This window comes from Myotis nattereri (assembly GCF_964212035.1).
Source record: "Myotis nattereri genome assembly, chromosome: 11".
Taxonomy (NCBI): Eukaryota; Metazoa; Chordata; class Mammalia; order Chiroptera; family Vespertilionidae; genus Myotis; species Myotis nattereri.
The window spans coordinates 53,732,646-53,749,803 of NC_138086.1; the positions used below are offsets into that span (position 1 = coordinate 53,732,646).

The 17,158-nt window shown below is 34.1% G+C and overlaps 1 protein-coding gene across 1 annotated transcript in view; it reads right to left on the bottom strand.

Moving 5' to 3' along the window:
* DGKB (diacylglycerol kinase beta) overlaps positions 1-17,158 on the bottom strand; it is a 530,693-nt gene that overhangs the window by 413,784 nt on the left and 99,751 nt on the right. The window contains exons 3-4 of the mRNA XM_081101920.1: positions 12,296-12,372; positions 8,415-8,435 (exon numbers count right to left, since the gene is read on the bottom strand). Coding sequence (XP_080958046.1) covers positions 8,415-8,435; positions 12,296-12,372 — 98 coding nt within the window. The remainder of the gene's footprint in view (positions 1-8,414; positions 8,436-12,295; positions 12,373-17,158) is intronic.

Sequence of the window (17,158 nt, forward strand, 5' to 3'; positions counted from 1 at the left end):
TTCTTAAATGATTTCTATGAGACAATGCCATCCTGTTTATTTCTCAAGTTTTACTCCTAATGTAAATTTCTTTCTTCAAAATCTTTACAGTGTCGGAGGGGGCAAATTTCCTTCTTACATTTCCTGTCATTACATATAACTACCAATGCTGCAAAGCCAAAACTTCTTCAAAGCAAAAAAAAAATATTAACTGCTTCGGTATGTCCTGGTACACCCATCTTCTTTTTACTTTATTAGTAAAAGATTTTCAAATCTCTCCTAAAATTTTATGTCATCCAAGATGTCAAACATTTCTGTATGTGGATAGATACTCCTCAATCTATACATTTTCTTTACCTTACGATTTAGCAGAACATTCCCAAAATTAGGTATTGTGTATTTTAAGGCTGACAGATAGCGGGATTAGAATTTGTTTTTGAAGACTGTGACCTTTACACAGAACGAGATCATTTAAGTGCATATCAATGGAAACACTAATAAAAAAAAAAGTTGGGACACACTTAATTGAATTGGCTGTTAAGCTCAGAAACACACACATCAAACAATGTTTAACATTTTGAACGGCTTTTTTAGTTTTTCCCCTATGGAGCATCCACAGACTATTCAGGGAGATGATATAGAGAATCTGTAAAGAATGCAAACTGAGGAGGCAGCTCAGATGTTGCTGCCAAATTGGCACGCATTTAAAACACGTTTCTATCTGCCTTTCGTTATTATATCTGACCATCTGGGTCCTTTGTTTTTAAATCCCTGTTAATACAAAAGAAATAACACTACTACTCATCCAAGCAGATTCCAAGTGGATGAAAACAAATGTTGTCATTCTATCGTTACTTTAATTTATCCTGGCAGTTTCAGGATGGAGAGTCTGTCATATTCAGCCAGTGTTCACTGTGCACCCACTTTGCACTGGGTTCTGCTCTAGGTGTTGGGTTAATGATGTTACTAGAATATGTAAAACCCTTCCATCAAGGGCTTATCTTCTAATGAATGGAATAAGGAAATAACAAAACAAATCAGCTAAAGGTACAATGTCTGATGGTACTGCATTCCGTTTGTTATAAAAAAAAATATAGATGACAAAGGTTTCTATATTTGGGAAGGGAGTACTTACAGTTTTAAATCTGATGATCAGAAAATGAGAACTTGTTCTTTGAATAAAGATTTAAAGGTGATAAGGGAGAGAGCTTTGCACGTATTTGAAGAAAGAACATTCCAGATAGACAAAACAGACAGTGCAAATGCCCTAAGGTATAAAAGTGCTCCTGGTGAGAGGAATTTCTATAGGAACCAGTGAAGAGGAGCAGGAGACTGGATAAGGGGTGGGGGAGCACTAGAATAGTAGGAGATAAGGTTAAAGTAGGATCTTTGGTGGTGAGTGAACTGGCCTAATCAAGCAAGATCTCAGACCACCATGCCCAGCCAGCATGGCTCATGGTCTATCTATGAACCAGAAGATCATGGTTCAATTCCTCAGCAGGACACATGCCTGGGTTGCAGGAGGCAGCCGATCAATGTCTTTCTCTCTCTCTCTCTCTCTCTCTCTCTCTCTCTCTCTCTCTCTCTCTTTCTCTCTCTCCCTCCCTCTCTCTCTCCCCCCCCCCGAAGCCAATAAAAATATATTAATAAAAAAAGATATCAACCTTATGGCTTCAAGGTAGAGGGAGAGGCATAGTTATTAGAGCATTTGTAGCAGGAAATCACATGATCTGACATACTTATTAATTAGTTGTGCATACACACGTTTGCTAGGAAATGTGAAAATTGAATGTGGACTAATTTTTGTCTGGAATAAAGGAGTGTTATTATAGTCATATGATCCTGTTAATTAATAAATGATCTTTAAAAGATAAAAATGAACCATTTAACTATTTCTTTAACTCATTTTTCAACATGTATTGCATACCATCCTATGTTAGCAACTGGAAAAAAGATCTCTAATCAAACAAGCTAGACAAAAACTTAACTTAGCTAGAGGTTTTCTTTCACCATTTCCACATCAATATAATTAACTAATTATGTTAAATAAATTAAAATAATGTAGTCCTGGCCAGTGAGGTTTAGTTGGTTGGGCATACTCCCATGTACAGAAAGGTTGCTGGTTCAATTCCAGGTCAGGGCACATGCCTGGGTTGCTGCCAAGATTCTCTTGTAGGGGGCAGTCAATCAATGTTTTGCTTTCACATCAATGTTTCTCTCTCTCTCCCTCTCCCTTCCCTCTCTAAAAGTCAATTTTAAAAAATTATGTAAAGGCCACTGAGCCAAAGTGTATATATAAATTAACATATAGCATGGCTAACTTCCCGAGATTTCAAATTCACATTTTTAATATTAAAATACTTTCAGGAAAAAAGTGCATATTAAATGTCTCACTTCTTATGCTTATCTGTACTATAGTGGGTTATTCATTACTTGAAATATCAGAGAGCTGCTTAAGAGTCCTCTGAAACTGCCATGAAGGAACTTCCTTTATAAAGAAAGAGTGAAAAGTGTGGACACCTGGAATTTTTTAAAATTAGTTTTGGCAAATGAAAACTTTTTTATCACCTCCAAGGCACAGAATCAATGAATTGTAGCTTTACCTAAGACTAACAATTATTAAAACTCAGTAGAAAGAAAATTAGAAATTTATTTTATTGTAAAGGATTACAAGTAGCAATAAAAACAAACAACGCTATTCCAAGTTGTTTTCGTGGGTAATTACAAAATGCAATTAATGAATTAGACGAATTTCAGCAGAATGTTTTTAATCATGCTTTTTGTATAACTTGTAATCATGGGTCTGTATCCAACTAAGTTGTATTCAACTAAGTTTTGTGCTTCAGTTGGAATCCATTTTAACCCAGTATGACACTCTCTTATCTACTGTTCAGGGTTGTCAATAGGACGGGTGTGAGCTGTTAGCGGAGCACACACACGCTCTCAATGTGTTTTCTCCTCAAAAAATAAAGCCCAGTAAGAATGTCTTGAATAGCTATGAATGTATAACGTTAGTTGGTAACGATTGCTTACTTGTATATTCACCTTTAAAGAAAATGTCAAGATGGGAGTGCTCTGAATGCAGATACGTGTGCGGGCACATTGACAAGTTTATCTTCTTTCCTGCTGGACTACAAGATCTGACAACTTTGTATCACATAATGTCTTTTATATTGTAGAGCCCCGTAATATATATAGTTGAGGTATGGACACTGCAATTGCAAAAATAACACAATTTCATTCACCTGTCTCTTTTGAGGCAGTCTAGCAAGGAAAAAATTTGATTTAGATGGGAAAAGATTTTATAAGATAGAGTAAATACAAAAAATGTTTCACAGCAGGAATATATTCTTTTACTTAATAAATCTCAAATAAGATGATTTTTAAAGTGTAATCATGTATAGATCTATATTTAATATTGAAGCAGATTAAAACAAAATCAATAAAACTAATGATAAAATTATCAAGACTTTGATGAAATGATTTAAAATATATGCTATCCCATGGATTCTATTCTTTTTAATCTATCAAGGCCCAAATGTCCCAAGGTTAGCAATGTGAGAAACATCAGGTTGAGAAGGATTAGAAGACCAGGGAATAGCCAATGTGTAAGAGTGAGAGACTGAGATTTTACAAAGAGGACGGGAAACCCACTCATTATTTTAAAGCCTTACAAATTCCCTGAACTGAAACATTCTGTCAGCAATCTGTAAAGTAGATTTATTAGTTTTACCCTCTCTGCTAGCAAAGATCATCTTGACCATGTGTGTTTCTCCCAAAGGACCAAACACAACATCTAGTGTATATTATACATGCATTTGGGATGCAATCCACACTAGCTTCTTTTTGTCCCAAATGCTTTGCTCACTTTCTGTACTTTTATCTCTCATAGGCAATTGTTCTATGCCAAACTCCTCCTTAGAGCTTCATCTCTCCTTATAATCTTTATAGTCGGGGATACACTCCACTATCCATAATAAGAAGACGATATTAGACATTTGATTAAAATGTCTGTTGCATGTAATGGAAACAATATCTGTCACTGTTCTAGGAACTATGCTACATTTGTTATGTGTATACTATACTTTACTCCTCACAGTAACCCAGTAGGTAGATGCTATTATCACTCCTGTATAACTGAGGCTGAGAAAGTTAAATAAATCGCCAAGGTCTAAAAACTATTAGTACCAAGGACATAAATATTTCTAATTTCAAAATCCACTATGTGATAGTTGACCAAAGGACAATTTTATGGACAGATTTTCCAATATTCACACATAATACAAGATACTTTGCCACTTGTTTATCTCTATCAAATGCATTGACCAAACTATCACCACTTCGGAATAAAAAATTATATAAAATAAAAGTAATGATCACTTCATAAGGTATATAAATATCTAATCACTATTTTGAACACCTGATATAGTATGTCAACAATAATTGGGAGATAAATAAAAGCTTTAGACAAAATAATAAATAAAAATAATGATATTATTATCTACTTGTTTACACAATCTTGAGCTGACTATAACTCTTTTCCTATCCCTTGACATTCTAAGCATAACCTATTACTTTTGACCACATATCAGGAATGTGTTCTAAACCTGCTCCAGCCTCCATTATAATCCTACTGCTATCCCAGTTTTCACCACTGAGTTATACTGCTTCAATAACGCATACCTCGTCTACTCTCCTACTCACATCTACCGTTCACATTGTTTTTTTTGTTTTTTGTTTGTTTTTTTTTTAATATATTTTATTGATTTTTTACAGAGAGGAAGGGAGAGAGATAGACAGTCAGAAACATCGATGAGAGAGAAACATCGATCAGCTGCCTCCTGCACATCTCCTACTGGGGATGTGCCCGCAACCCAGGTACATGCCCTTGACCGGAATCGAACCTGGGACCCTTCAGTCCGCAGGCCGACGCTCTATCCACTGAGCCAAACCGGTTTCGGCTCACATTGTTTTTGTGCGTATTTTTCTAAATGGGAATGGTAGCATGATCTTAAATATTTTAATTTTCTTTACCTATTAAAAACCTGAAGACTTCTTTCTACCCAAATCTCTACTTTTATTTTCCCTAGTATATTTTATATTTCTACTCAAAAGAGCTATTTGTGATAATGAAAATGCACACACAAAAACAATAGACAAACCTAAAAATAAACTTTAGGTGTGACACATACCTAAAGTGGTTGTTGTACTTCTCCGTGGAAAAATGCAAAAAAAAGATCACCTGAAAATCCCAGTATCACTTTTGTTCTCTAAACTGGATTTTAACTCCTATATGAATTATTTAATAAATGTTATAAAATAACAATATGCATAGTGTGTTTAAATTCCACAATTCTAGGTAGGCTGTTATTAAAACTATAGAGTTATCAATTTATTTTCCAAATTATTTAAGCTTGTTTTTAGAACTCATTTTTTAGAGAAAACAATTGAAAGCAATTAGTAGTATCTTAAATACTTATTTTTAAATTTCTGCATATTTAGTATAGAAGTTTAAGGGAGAAATAGATTAATTGTAATTAGGTTTTCATTATCTAGCCACAGTCAAATTCAGCTAAGCTTTCAATTTAGCACAAAATGTAGCAGAGGATCCATTCTCAAAAATCTAAATGTTCCCATGGATAAAAGATAGTGCATTTTTTATAAATGTTGAGATTTGATTCTCAGTGCAATTATTAGAAACCTGTAATAAACTATTCAAATTAATTTGTTTATTTATAACATAAGAAATTATTCTCATGGTTTTATGTAAATATCTTTTCAAATTATTGGGCATAATTTCATTCTAAACTACCATTATATTCTGAATATCAAGATATAAAATTAAGGTCACATATTGAAAAAAAAGATACTATATATTTCAACAATGATTAGTGCATAGTTAAAATCAGATCAATACAGAACTCTAGTAGGTATTTTATTATTGAATTTGTTGGCGTGTTTTCAAAACTGGCTGTAATTTTGATAAGAAGAGGAAGATGACTGAAATTGTGTTGATAGCAATAGAAAAGAAAAACAGAAACATTCCTTAACATGTTACTGCCATTCCTTGCTAACTGTCCTGGCATTTCTGCAGTTGTACGTAGAGCAAACACAACAGACACAATAGCTCTCCTACAAGGACATCATTCTGGATTGTGGTCTGGCTTGGCAGGCAAAGCACATCACATGTCATGTATTCCTCTCAACCCTCACAGTAGAAAGACATTAGAGTTGGAAAAGGCATCGAGTTATATTTTTTCACTTTATAGATGAGAAAAATGAAACTGAGAAAAATCAAGGTTACAGGATTAGTTGGGGGTGTATCTCAAATATTCTTACTTTCACCTTTCATACATACTCTTGAACTTTTGTTATGAAATCCTATTGATCACTAAAATGTGACCAAGAGCCACTGCCTCTAAATATCAATGGAACAGCTGTATGTCAGACATGAAGCTAATTATTTCACATAGAATTTAACCCTTTTAACAAATCAATAAGGCAGACACTCTTCTTTTTATAAGTAAACACACTGAAGCTAGGAAATATTAAATAGCTTGTTCAAGACCTGCTAATATGTGGCAGATGTGGAATTTGAACTCAGTTCAGTTGAACTCCTAAAACCACAATTTCTGTTATACTTTCCAGATGCTTTCTTTAATGGGAAAGGTTGCTTTGGTCCTGGAAGGACAATTATAGCTTACAATAAAAGGGTGTTTATATCACTACTAATAATTGTATCAGTGTCAATATCCTTGTTAAAGACATTTAAAATATCACAGTAGGCGGCAGCAGTACAAAATGTAGGTTCTGAATTCCCAGATTACTTATTAAGGGATTGAAGCAACTTACTTGTCTGAATGTAAAGGGTATATATAGTAACAAAACTATAGTACACAATAGCAAGTGCAAAGATAAGGGAAGCTCAGGGAGATATGAAAACATAACTCAGCCTTGGGCCGAGGATCATCTACTGACAGGAAATATAAAGAGAAAACCCTACACCAGAATACTGACAAAGAACACATACAGAGCAACAAATACACATGCCCTCATTCTATATTTCTCTTTGGCTAGCCCGAGTTTCTCCTATTATTTCTATTCTGCAACTGGAATTACCTGCCTAAGTAACTGTACACAGAACAAAGCCTGAACAAGGCGGGTCGGGGGAGAAACTCACTCCGCTAACGCCAATAAGAGGCAGAACTAACTTTGACACCAGTTTTCATGCAGCTTCTAGTGGGCGTGCAAGTTGTGCAGAAAGGTGTGTTTGTTGACCGGGTGCTCAACAAATGCCCTATAATAGCTAAAGCCTGCTTCAGAAAGCAGCTATAAGGAGTTGCCTCCGACTACCTTAAAGCCCATAGAGCCCGTCTTTGGAGGAACTAGTAGGTTTGCACAAAGTTCAGGAATGAGTTCAGGGAAGGCCCTCTGAGAGAGGCTAGTAAAAGGCATCACAATCAATGAGTTGCCATTTCAGTTGTGCCTTATTCTAGGACAGTGGTTGGCAAACTGCAGCTCGCGAGCCACATGTGGCTCTTTGGCCCCTTGAGTGTGGCCACAAAGTTTCAATCGCACCCGCACGTGGTATTTTGTGGAAGAGCCACACTCAAGGGGCCGCAGTTTGCCGACCACTGTTCTAGGAGACTGTAACATGTGAGACCTCTATCTAAGTCAGGCAAGAGCATTCTGATGTAATCAATTGGGCTGTAATATGTTCGGGATGAAATTATAGTGTCATTTAAACCATAGGGAACCTTGTGAATAAGAAGCTGCCAGTACATTTCTAATACTGTCCAAGGAGACAATATTATGGTTTTAGACAACACCATATATTCCTAGTATGATAGAAAAATCCATTTCGAGAACCTAAAAATTGTGTTGTGATTCTCTATACCCAACTAAACTATGGACCTAAAACTTGTTTTCAAAATGGATTTTACTTGGAGAGAATGGTGAGAGTAACAGGTAGGTTACTCTTTTCCCCAACAGAGCAAAATTCAATATTTTAATTATATTTCCCTCTCAGATTCTAACAGTACTAGCGACCAAATTTGAAAAATCCTTATTGTATTTAAATACAATTTTAAACCTCCCATTGATAAATTAATTAAGGCTTTCATAAGTAAGTAAATTATTCTACCAGAGCCTGATTATGTTAAGAGAAATTAGAAAATTAAATTCAAATATTGTAAAATTAAAGCCCACACACAGGACTTTCAGATTCCATAATTAATGTATCAGTCCCTCCATGACTTTGATTTGAACAAATATCAGTAAATTATAACATCCCAAGTATTATAGGTAAACTTGTATATCCTATAAGTATTATTGGTTAGAGAAGTATAGCTCAGTGGTAAGGATCTGAGCTCCTTATTCATAGCTCACACCAGAGTTAAGAAAGACAGATTTGAATAGAAAAGAAAATGTCTTACTTGGTTAAGAATGTCTTGTTTCTGTGCATGCAGGGAAAGAAAGAATACATGTATTAATGTAAGATCATTTATATTCATTATTTCGTTATCACTGATCATTTAAAAGAAAGATAGATTTTAAAACATACCCTAGATCCATGGGTCACAAAATGTGCTTTCAAAGCAGCAGCATCAGAGTCAACTGGGAAACTGATAGAAATACCAATTTTTAAACCCCACCCCAGGGACACAGAAACTAAGGGAAGGACTGAGGGAACTGGCAAAAATCTGTGTCTTATAAGACACCTCCAGGTGATTCTGATGCAAGTGAAAGTTTGAGAATCAAGAACTGGATCTAGCTTTGATGTAATAAGCAAGCAGTTCTAATTGGCATGCGATAAATACAATGAATAACACACACAGTATAATTAAAATTTTCTGGAGAAGTTTATGAAAATAACAGCATGTGTAAAGATATATTAATGAGTACTTAATTCCCTACTCTTAATGTTTCTTTCTATTAGAATAACATGCCTAGCCTCTTTCCATGTTTTTAAAGATAAATGACTTTTCATTCGTATGCCACTACTTCATGTCTTCCCATCATTTTATTTTTTAATATATTTTTATTAATTTCTGAGAGAAAGGGAAAGTGGGGAGAGAGAGAAAGAAACAGAGAAACATAATGATGAGAGAGAATCCTTGATTGGCTGCCTCCTGCATGCTTCCTATTGGGGATCGAGCCCACAACCTGGTCATGTTCCCTTGACTGGAATCAAGCCTAGGACAGTTCAGTCCACAGGCCAATGCTCCATCCACTGAGCCAAACTGGCTAGGGCTCTTTCCATCATTTTAGATGTCAATGGAACAATTTGGAATGGAATTTGAAATCCAGGCCAAATTTAGATAGATGATAGATACAGATCAGTGATGGCAAACCTACGACACTCGTGTCAGAGGTGACACGCGAACTCATTTTTTTGGTTGATTTTTCTTTGTTAAATTGCATTTAAATATATAAAATAAATATCAAAATATAAATCTTTGTGTTACTATAGTTGCAAATATCAAAAAATTTCTATATGTGACACGGCACCAGAGATAAGTTAGGGTTTTTCAAAATGCTGGCATGCCAAGCTCAAAAGGTTCGCCATCACTGATTAGATAGATAGATGATAGATAGATGCAACCCACCTCTGGAACACAGATCTCTCAAGTTTTATGGCCTAATTAATGTAGTGAAGAGTAAAGAGCACCATTCTTAAATTGAGTTTCTAGATAATTAGGTTTTATTATGATTAATGTCACGAACTTAGCTAGTTAACTTTGGGGAATTAATTTTACTTTTCTTAAAACAAGTTTCTTTATTTAAAAATTCTAAAATCATATTTTGAAATCTCAAAACCTTTTAAACTTCTTATACTTACAGAATCTTTAAAGCAATTGTTTAGACTTTATGTTTTATGATTCTTTTGTTTATTTTATCAAAGAATGATCATCAAATGATCTTTAAAAAATTAGAATTAAAAATAAATCAATCATCCATATATTATACTTACTATATCTTCTACATTAAAATAGATTTAAACAGGTCATATTTTCATTGGATTATTAAGTTTTTAGATACAGTGCTTTTTATTCATTCAGTAATATAAGTGAACCATAATAAACATAAAAACTCTAACATAAGTAGCTTTACTTTTAAGGGAAGAAGTAATTTTAGAAATACTTATGTAGTTCTCTCTTTGTAAATACATTTTATGTAGATGATGTAACTATGTTCATGTTAGAAAACGAAAGATTAGTTATTTATACTAATGGTAGACTAATAACTTTTATAATTTTTCTTCTATAATTGACCATTAAGTATCATCTATGCCAAGCAATTCTGTGTTCAACTTGTCCAGTCAATATGTGAACTGATAGTATGCATTCTTCATGAATTCTTTCATATGGTTAGAATGACCTTTTATAAACTGGACTGAGTCATGTTCTGAAGAGAACCTAAGGCCTTAAATATTTTTTATGCAACATTGAATATTCCCAATTATTTCTTATTGGCTTTTGTGAAATACATATAAGTGTTTCAAAATCATATAAACTTAAGAGAAATTTTCTCCTGAAGGGAAAATGCATACTAGCATTAACATTAGAAAGTGATTCTACTCTTAAATTAGAATTACTTTTGGATCATAATGAGATCTAATTTTTTTATTTTTCAAATGTTCATTATTTTAATAACACATTTTAAGAACAGATCAATGCATTATGGAGAGGTGTTGCATTATTGAAAAGGCTGACATCACATGTGTGTCTAATACTGAACCTAGCAATTACCTCAATAAATCCAGTGTACAGTGACTGATAATCCTCATTTAATATATATTATCAGTAAGACTAAGTCTTGAGAATCCTTTAAATAAGAAATCACTGAAGTAAAAAAGCTACTATGTGAACATCACATTTCAGTTGAATTTAGAGCCAGCAGCTATGTTTAGCGATAAAAAGCAGTTTCATATCTGTATATAGATTAGACAACATGCATGTTTTTAAGTATAGTTGGTAATGTCAATATTAAGGACATTTTTGGGTCTTATAGTTTTGCAGTAAAGCTGACATGTTTAACTTTCCCACTTTGCATTCTTGGTCTTTGGGATCTTCAATTCGACAAATTTATCTGCCAACACTTTTCTCTCTATAGCATCTTGGAAAATAAAATGTGAGGAAATGTAGGTCAGATGTCTACTTCTTTTCTGTTAATAGGAAAGTGGGAATAGCTTTCAATTACCTAATTTTCCCCATACTTTGTAGATACTAAATATTGACTTTATTTTTTCAAAAAAAAAAAACTCATAAATTAAAGATTTTTAAAAGATTTAGACAGCATAAAATATGGCATGAAAATAGCTAATTACTAGAAGTCAATAGAAAATTATAAAACAATATGAAAGCTTTAAGGTTGGAATTTAGACATTGGGTTTTGACTAAAATTAAGTTCTATAAAAATCCCAGAGAAGTACAATGTTGAAAGACAGCCAGGAGCTCTGCTCCTCTAAACATTCAAAACCACAATGACAATAACAAAAGACAAACCACATTTTAATCAGCAAAATAAATCCATCTAGATGGCTAGGTAACACATTCAGGCAAAAGGGTCCTTTGCAAAGGGCAGTGTGTTTTAACTGCCATAAACCCTACTATGACTTGATGAAGCTGTAAAAGCACTCACAGTCCTGATGATCAAATATTTAAAACGTAACACCTCTCAGCTGGCATTAAATGGAAGGTTATCTAACCATTAATTAGGAAGGGAAAGGAATTCATTCAACCATGGTGTTCAAAAGCAATCAACAGGACATTAAGTTTTTATAAGGAAAGAATTTCAGGGACTGATAATAGGTAAAAGCAAGAGAGGGGGAAGGAAGTCCCCTCTTTTTGTCCCAGCTGGCTCTTTAAAGTATTAGATTAGTTATATCAATCACAAAATCTTTCTCCAGTTAAGGGAATAATTCCCTGAAAATAGTAACCCCCTGCCCTACATTGGTGTTCATCTGGGGTTTAAATGTCTAGGTCATAGCGAGTCAGACACCCTTTCTGTCCCCTTCTATCTAATACTGTTTCCTGACTTCCAGAAAAAGGACCTAAAAACTATATTGTAGATTACCTATATCTTTCATGGACAGACTATAAAAATGTTATTTACACTTGCAAAATATTTTTGTATTAAAAGGATAGTAAGTACAACATTTAATGTATCTCCCAGGGTACATTTCATTATAAATTTCACTTTCTTTATGTTATGGTATATGGTATACAGCATATATATTTTTAAGAACTATTCATTAAGATATTCCTCCTCCATGCGCTTAAATGAAACCAAAAAAAGAAAAAAGAAGTTTTACCCCTTCCGGATTATACTTTGCAAGTACACCATTACCATGGAATTCTTCAAGAACATCTTTTAATTTCTTTGTAGAATCTATAAGAAACAGAAAATACAAACATTGTTTATACATGCCTACTCTGGTTATGAAACCCCATCCAGAAACAAAGACCTCTTAAAATATAAGCACCGGCAGATTAAAACTTAAAGTGAACATGTAAAATGTTCTTTACCATTTTTGAAAGACTATTTAATTGAAAAAGGAAATCACAAATAAAGGAAGGAACAAAAAAAGGATGTTTTGCCCAAGTGCAATACCCAAGAATGGTACCACTGCCTATGTAGTATATAAATTGATGAGCAAATAAATAAGTAGGCAGTATGTTTTCTCCTTTATCTTGGCAATATAACATCTAAATGAATGAAATTAGTTTTAAAAAAAGAAAACATAAGTACTTGTTAAACTTTATAATTTACACAGTGCATTTTTCATATATTACTACATTAACTAAATAATAACCCTGGTGAATAAACAAGAAAAATAAAATGTGTAGCTAAGCCTCAGTGGTGAATCCATTCAGAGGCAAGCTACAGATTTTAGCATTTTGCAGGTCTTTTTGGAGAGAACTTTCTAAATATAAATAAAGCTCAACATTAAAGCTCATTTTAATTCAATTATTAAACAAAGTTTAGATACATTACCACAAGTATTTTAAATAACTTTTTCATATTTTTAAAATAAACCTTAGGACTTTAATCATATTTATAAATATTTCATTTTGTGGACATAGCACTTTTTGTTTATCCATTCATTAGCTGCTATAAATGAGTTATTTCCAAAATTTGGCTATTATGAATAGTGCTGCTCTGAACATTCCAGCATACATATTTCCATGCCAATGTTTCAATTCTCTAGGGTATATACCTAAGAGGAAATTGCTGTGTCATATGGTTAACTCAATGTTTAACATTTTGAGGAATTGCCAACAAATTTTCACAGGACTATACTATTTTACATTCCTACTGGCAGTGCATGAGGATTTCAATTTCTCAATAATTTTGTGGACACATTATTTTCTACTTTTTTATTATGGCCACCCTAATGGATATAATGGTTTTGATTTATGTTCGATTAGTGCTTGAAGCCTATAAAGCTTCCTGTATGTTTTTGCAGTGTATATTTTGCTAGCACTTCCAATACTGTGCTCATAGTTGATACAATATAGCAAGTTCCTTACTAGATTATAGGTTGCCCTTGAGAAGAATACACACATTTTAATTTCTGTACTTGTATTCAGACTTATTACACAGCTGAAGCAATAGAATTGTAATAAATATTGGGGTTGATCAGAGCTACTCCTACACTACAACAAATTACAGATATAGCTTCAACATATACTTTATCAGAAACTTACACTACTTCAGAGACTAAGTGGTATATTAAAAAGAAACAAGAAGCTGATTCCCAAATTGTTCTTTGTGGATACTTTTAAGTTAGCAAAATACCTTTTGCTTCCTCTTATTTATAGATGTAGACCATTCTGTAGATACCTACAGAGATATACACAAATACGGATGAATAAATTCTGGGATAACATATCCCAAGAGACTATGCTTATTTTAACCATCCCTTAGCCCCATAATAAAATAAAAGGGGGAGAAAAAATTTTGGCACAGTATTGGAAGTGCCTTCCTGTACTGCCTGAAAATGGGCTTTTCAGATTTCTATAGAAGTAAAAAAAAAAAAAAAAAAAAACCACATCCACTAATCATTTTTAAATGCCTAGAGAAGACAACAACTCTTAAAATTATTCATGTCATTTTTTTAGTTTTTTATTGGTTATTTACATTGGAATATTCTTAGTGAGGTAACTACCTGGAATAAAATAATAAATTAAGAGCCAACATCTGTGACTGCTGTTTCCAGGAACTAAGGCTCAAGTCTGATCTTGGTCTGAGACAATTTAAAGAGCTCTAATTCATATTCAGATGAACCGCCATCAACTCACCTTGCTCCTTTTCCAATCTCAAGTTCCATTTTTAATATTTTGACATCTGTAATGTACCCACAATCCAATACCTACCTCACAATATAGTTCAGAAATTGGAACACGATCTTGTTCTTCTATTTCTGTTACAGTAAATTTTCTGGGGCCTAATCTCTCTAAGACTGAGGTCTTGACTTGCCCAACCAATATTCTATCGATGGCGATTTGGGTATAGAACACCAGGAAGTCTCACAAAACCTCTCTGGGCCCAATAACCTTTAAACAGAACCCCGTACATGAACTGTCTACATATCTGCTTAGATTTCCAAATTCCCCTTGACTGTGAAAATCTTTTTGCTATGTTCTACTGACCTTCACAGGAGAGTATACATTTACTTTGTAATTCAGCTGCTTTTCTGGATTCTTCCTATTAGCTATCACCATACACATTCCTATCTATTTACTATGTCAATTCTAAATCATGTCTGTTTAAAACAACAATGGTGCAATGGAGAGAAGAAAAGATGCAAGACTAAATCTGGCCTACCCTCTGGAACAAAATAGATACTAAGGAAATGACGCCTAGATGGATAGATAATAGGTGAGTTAAAAGATAAAGTCTCAGTCATATTTCAGCTAGTATTGGAGCCTCAAGTACAAGAGCACAGTGACAGATTCTGGGCTGAGCAAGGCTGAGAAATCCGGGCAAACAGCCAGGCAGGCAGCTGTAAGCTGGGAGATCAATTCACACTTAATACGTATCTGCAAGAGACCAAAGGTTTGGCATCCAAGAAGATTGACAACTGAAGTGCAGGGCAGCCAGGTTCAAACAGCTAATTTAATCCTTGGGACAAAGGATCAGTACAGATGCTCAGCGCAAAATATTTGATCTCCTAGAAAGCAAAGAAGGGTCGCAACTTTAGGCAATTAATTCTGAAACACGGGGTTAATTCCAGAGGCACTGATGTTTGGCTTGGCTAATAAGGCAGAGGACTCAGAGAATACTGGATGCCAATATTTGCCCTTTGACTAGTATATTAGTTCTACCAGGAAGTAGTTTAATATTGACAACCACAACAGAGAGAATGGGGTCATTTTAGATGGTCTTTTCCATTACCATCAGTATCATCTAAGTACTAAGGTGGAACAGAGCCTAACAGTGGGAGTAATTTTGTTCAGGAAACACCTTTTTATATGCTGGGACTTATGAAATGTATACGGGACACATAGGAGTAGTATAAATTTTCTTATGGCTTGTCTTCCTAGCACCTGCTCTAGTGCAGGAGTTGCTCCTCTGTGAATCCTCTCATGTTTGGCTGACTCACATAATATACAATAGCAGAAGAGTGAAATTGGTACATTGTAGGAATTCACAATTGGAAATGTTCTGATTTTTTAACATGGTTTTCAAAGAAAATTTAATTCCCTTTACATAATTCTAAGATAAAAATAAATCAATAAGTGCATTTGGCACTGTTTAGAAATTAGAAGCATCAAACTAATGGGTCCTAAAAAAAGCTACATGAAAAATGAGGCACATTTAGTTTACCTCATGCCCTTTTAGGTGTCTGATGCATCTTGAATGAGCTGCCTTTGTGATTTGAATGCCTCTCTGCATGCACTTGTCAGATTAATCACAAACGCCCCGTGGAGCAATAAAAAGATTTAAAGCCAGATAGATTTGGATTTGAATCCTGGCTCTAGAGTTTTTGGCCCAGTGTCCTTGGGCATATTTTTAACTTCTTTGTGGCTCAGTTTTCTAATACTTAAAAATGGAATAATGATAGGGACCATGCAACTGTGTCTTGCAAAGTGCCTGGTGACCAACAAATTCCTGTTCAGCTGTTCCATCCTACACATGACTTCAAACATCTGATCATCATTCAAGTTTCTTGCTGTTTTGGATGAAGGCATAAGCCCTTCCTCTTGGTATCATAGGTGTACCAGATTCTGATCCAAACCCACCTACCAGTAATTATTTTATATGCCTTCCTTATTTTTCTAAATTCACTTATTGTTGCGATGATTACAGATGTTTCACATATTCCCAGTTTTTGCCCCACTGCTCTGATCCTTAAAAGGACGCACAAAGAAACTGAGAGTGAATAAGCAATTTATTCCCTGCTACATTTTCCTATGTGTGTTTTTGTGTGTATATATATTTATATTCTTGGTTGTTGCTAAGGGGGCATTTTGGGAAAAGTACTGATTAGAGCATTTTATTCAAAAATTTACTTACCCTGACTTCATGTCACAAGTATAAAAAATAGTAATTTGGAAATCCAGAAGATCTGAAAATTGATATTGTTATTAATGCAATTCCCCAGGTGATATAACAGATGTTCTACTTAAATTGTAGTCAGCAGCCAAAAAGAAACACCTACAGAACTACTGAATAAGATATTTGGAGAACTAGTCACCAAGAGACAGAAGTTCATATCTACTTGTGGGAGAATTACAATAGAAGTAGGGAGAGATTGAAAACAAAATATAAATATGTTGTTAAAAATATCAAGAGTTGCTTTGTAGCAGTTTATGTGCTAATTAAAATTAGACACCTGGACTTTTAAACATTCTAAAAAAAAAAAAAACATTCCAAAACATTCCAATGTTAAAGGTTCGATTCCAGATCAGGGCACATGCCAAGGTTGCTGGCTCAATCCTCAGTGTGGGGTGTGTAGGAGGCAGCTGATTCTGTTTCATCATTGATATTTCTCTCTCTCCCTCTCCCTTCCTCTCTCTCAAATAAAAACATATTGAAGAAATAATAATAATAAAAGAAAGCAATTATACATAAGAGTAGAATTCAGGAGAGGATCTGGGTTAAAGAACAAAATTTGAGTGTTATTTATAACTTCACTCTCCATGTGATATCATAGAACTGTGTGATAGAA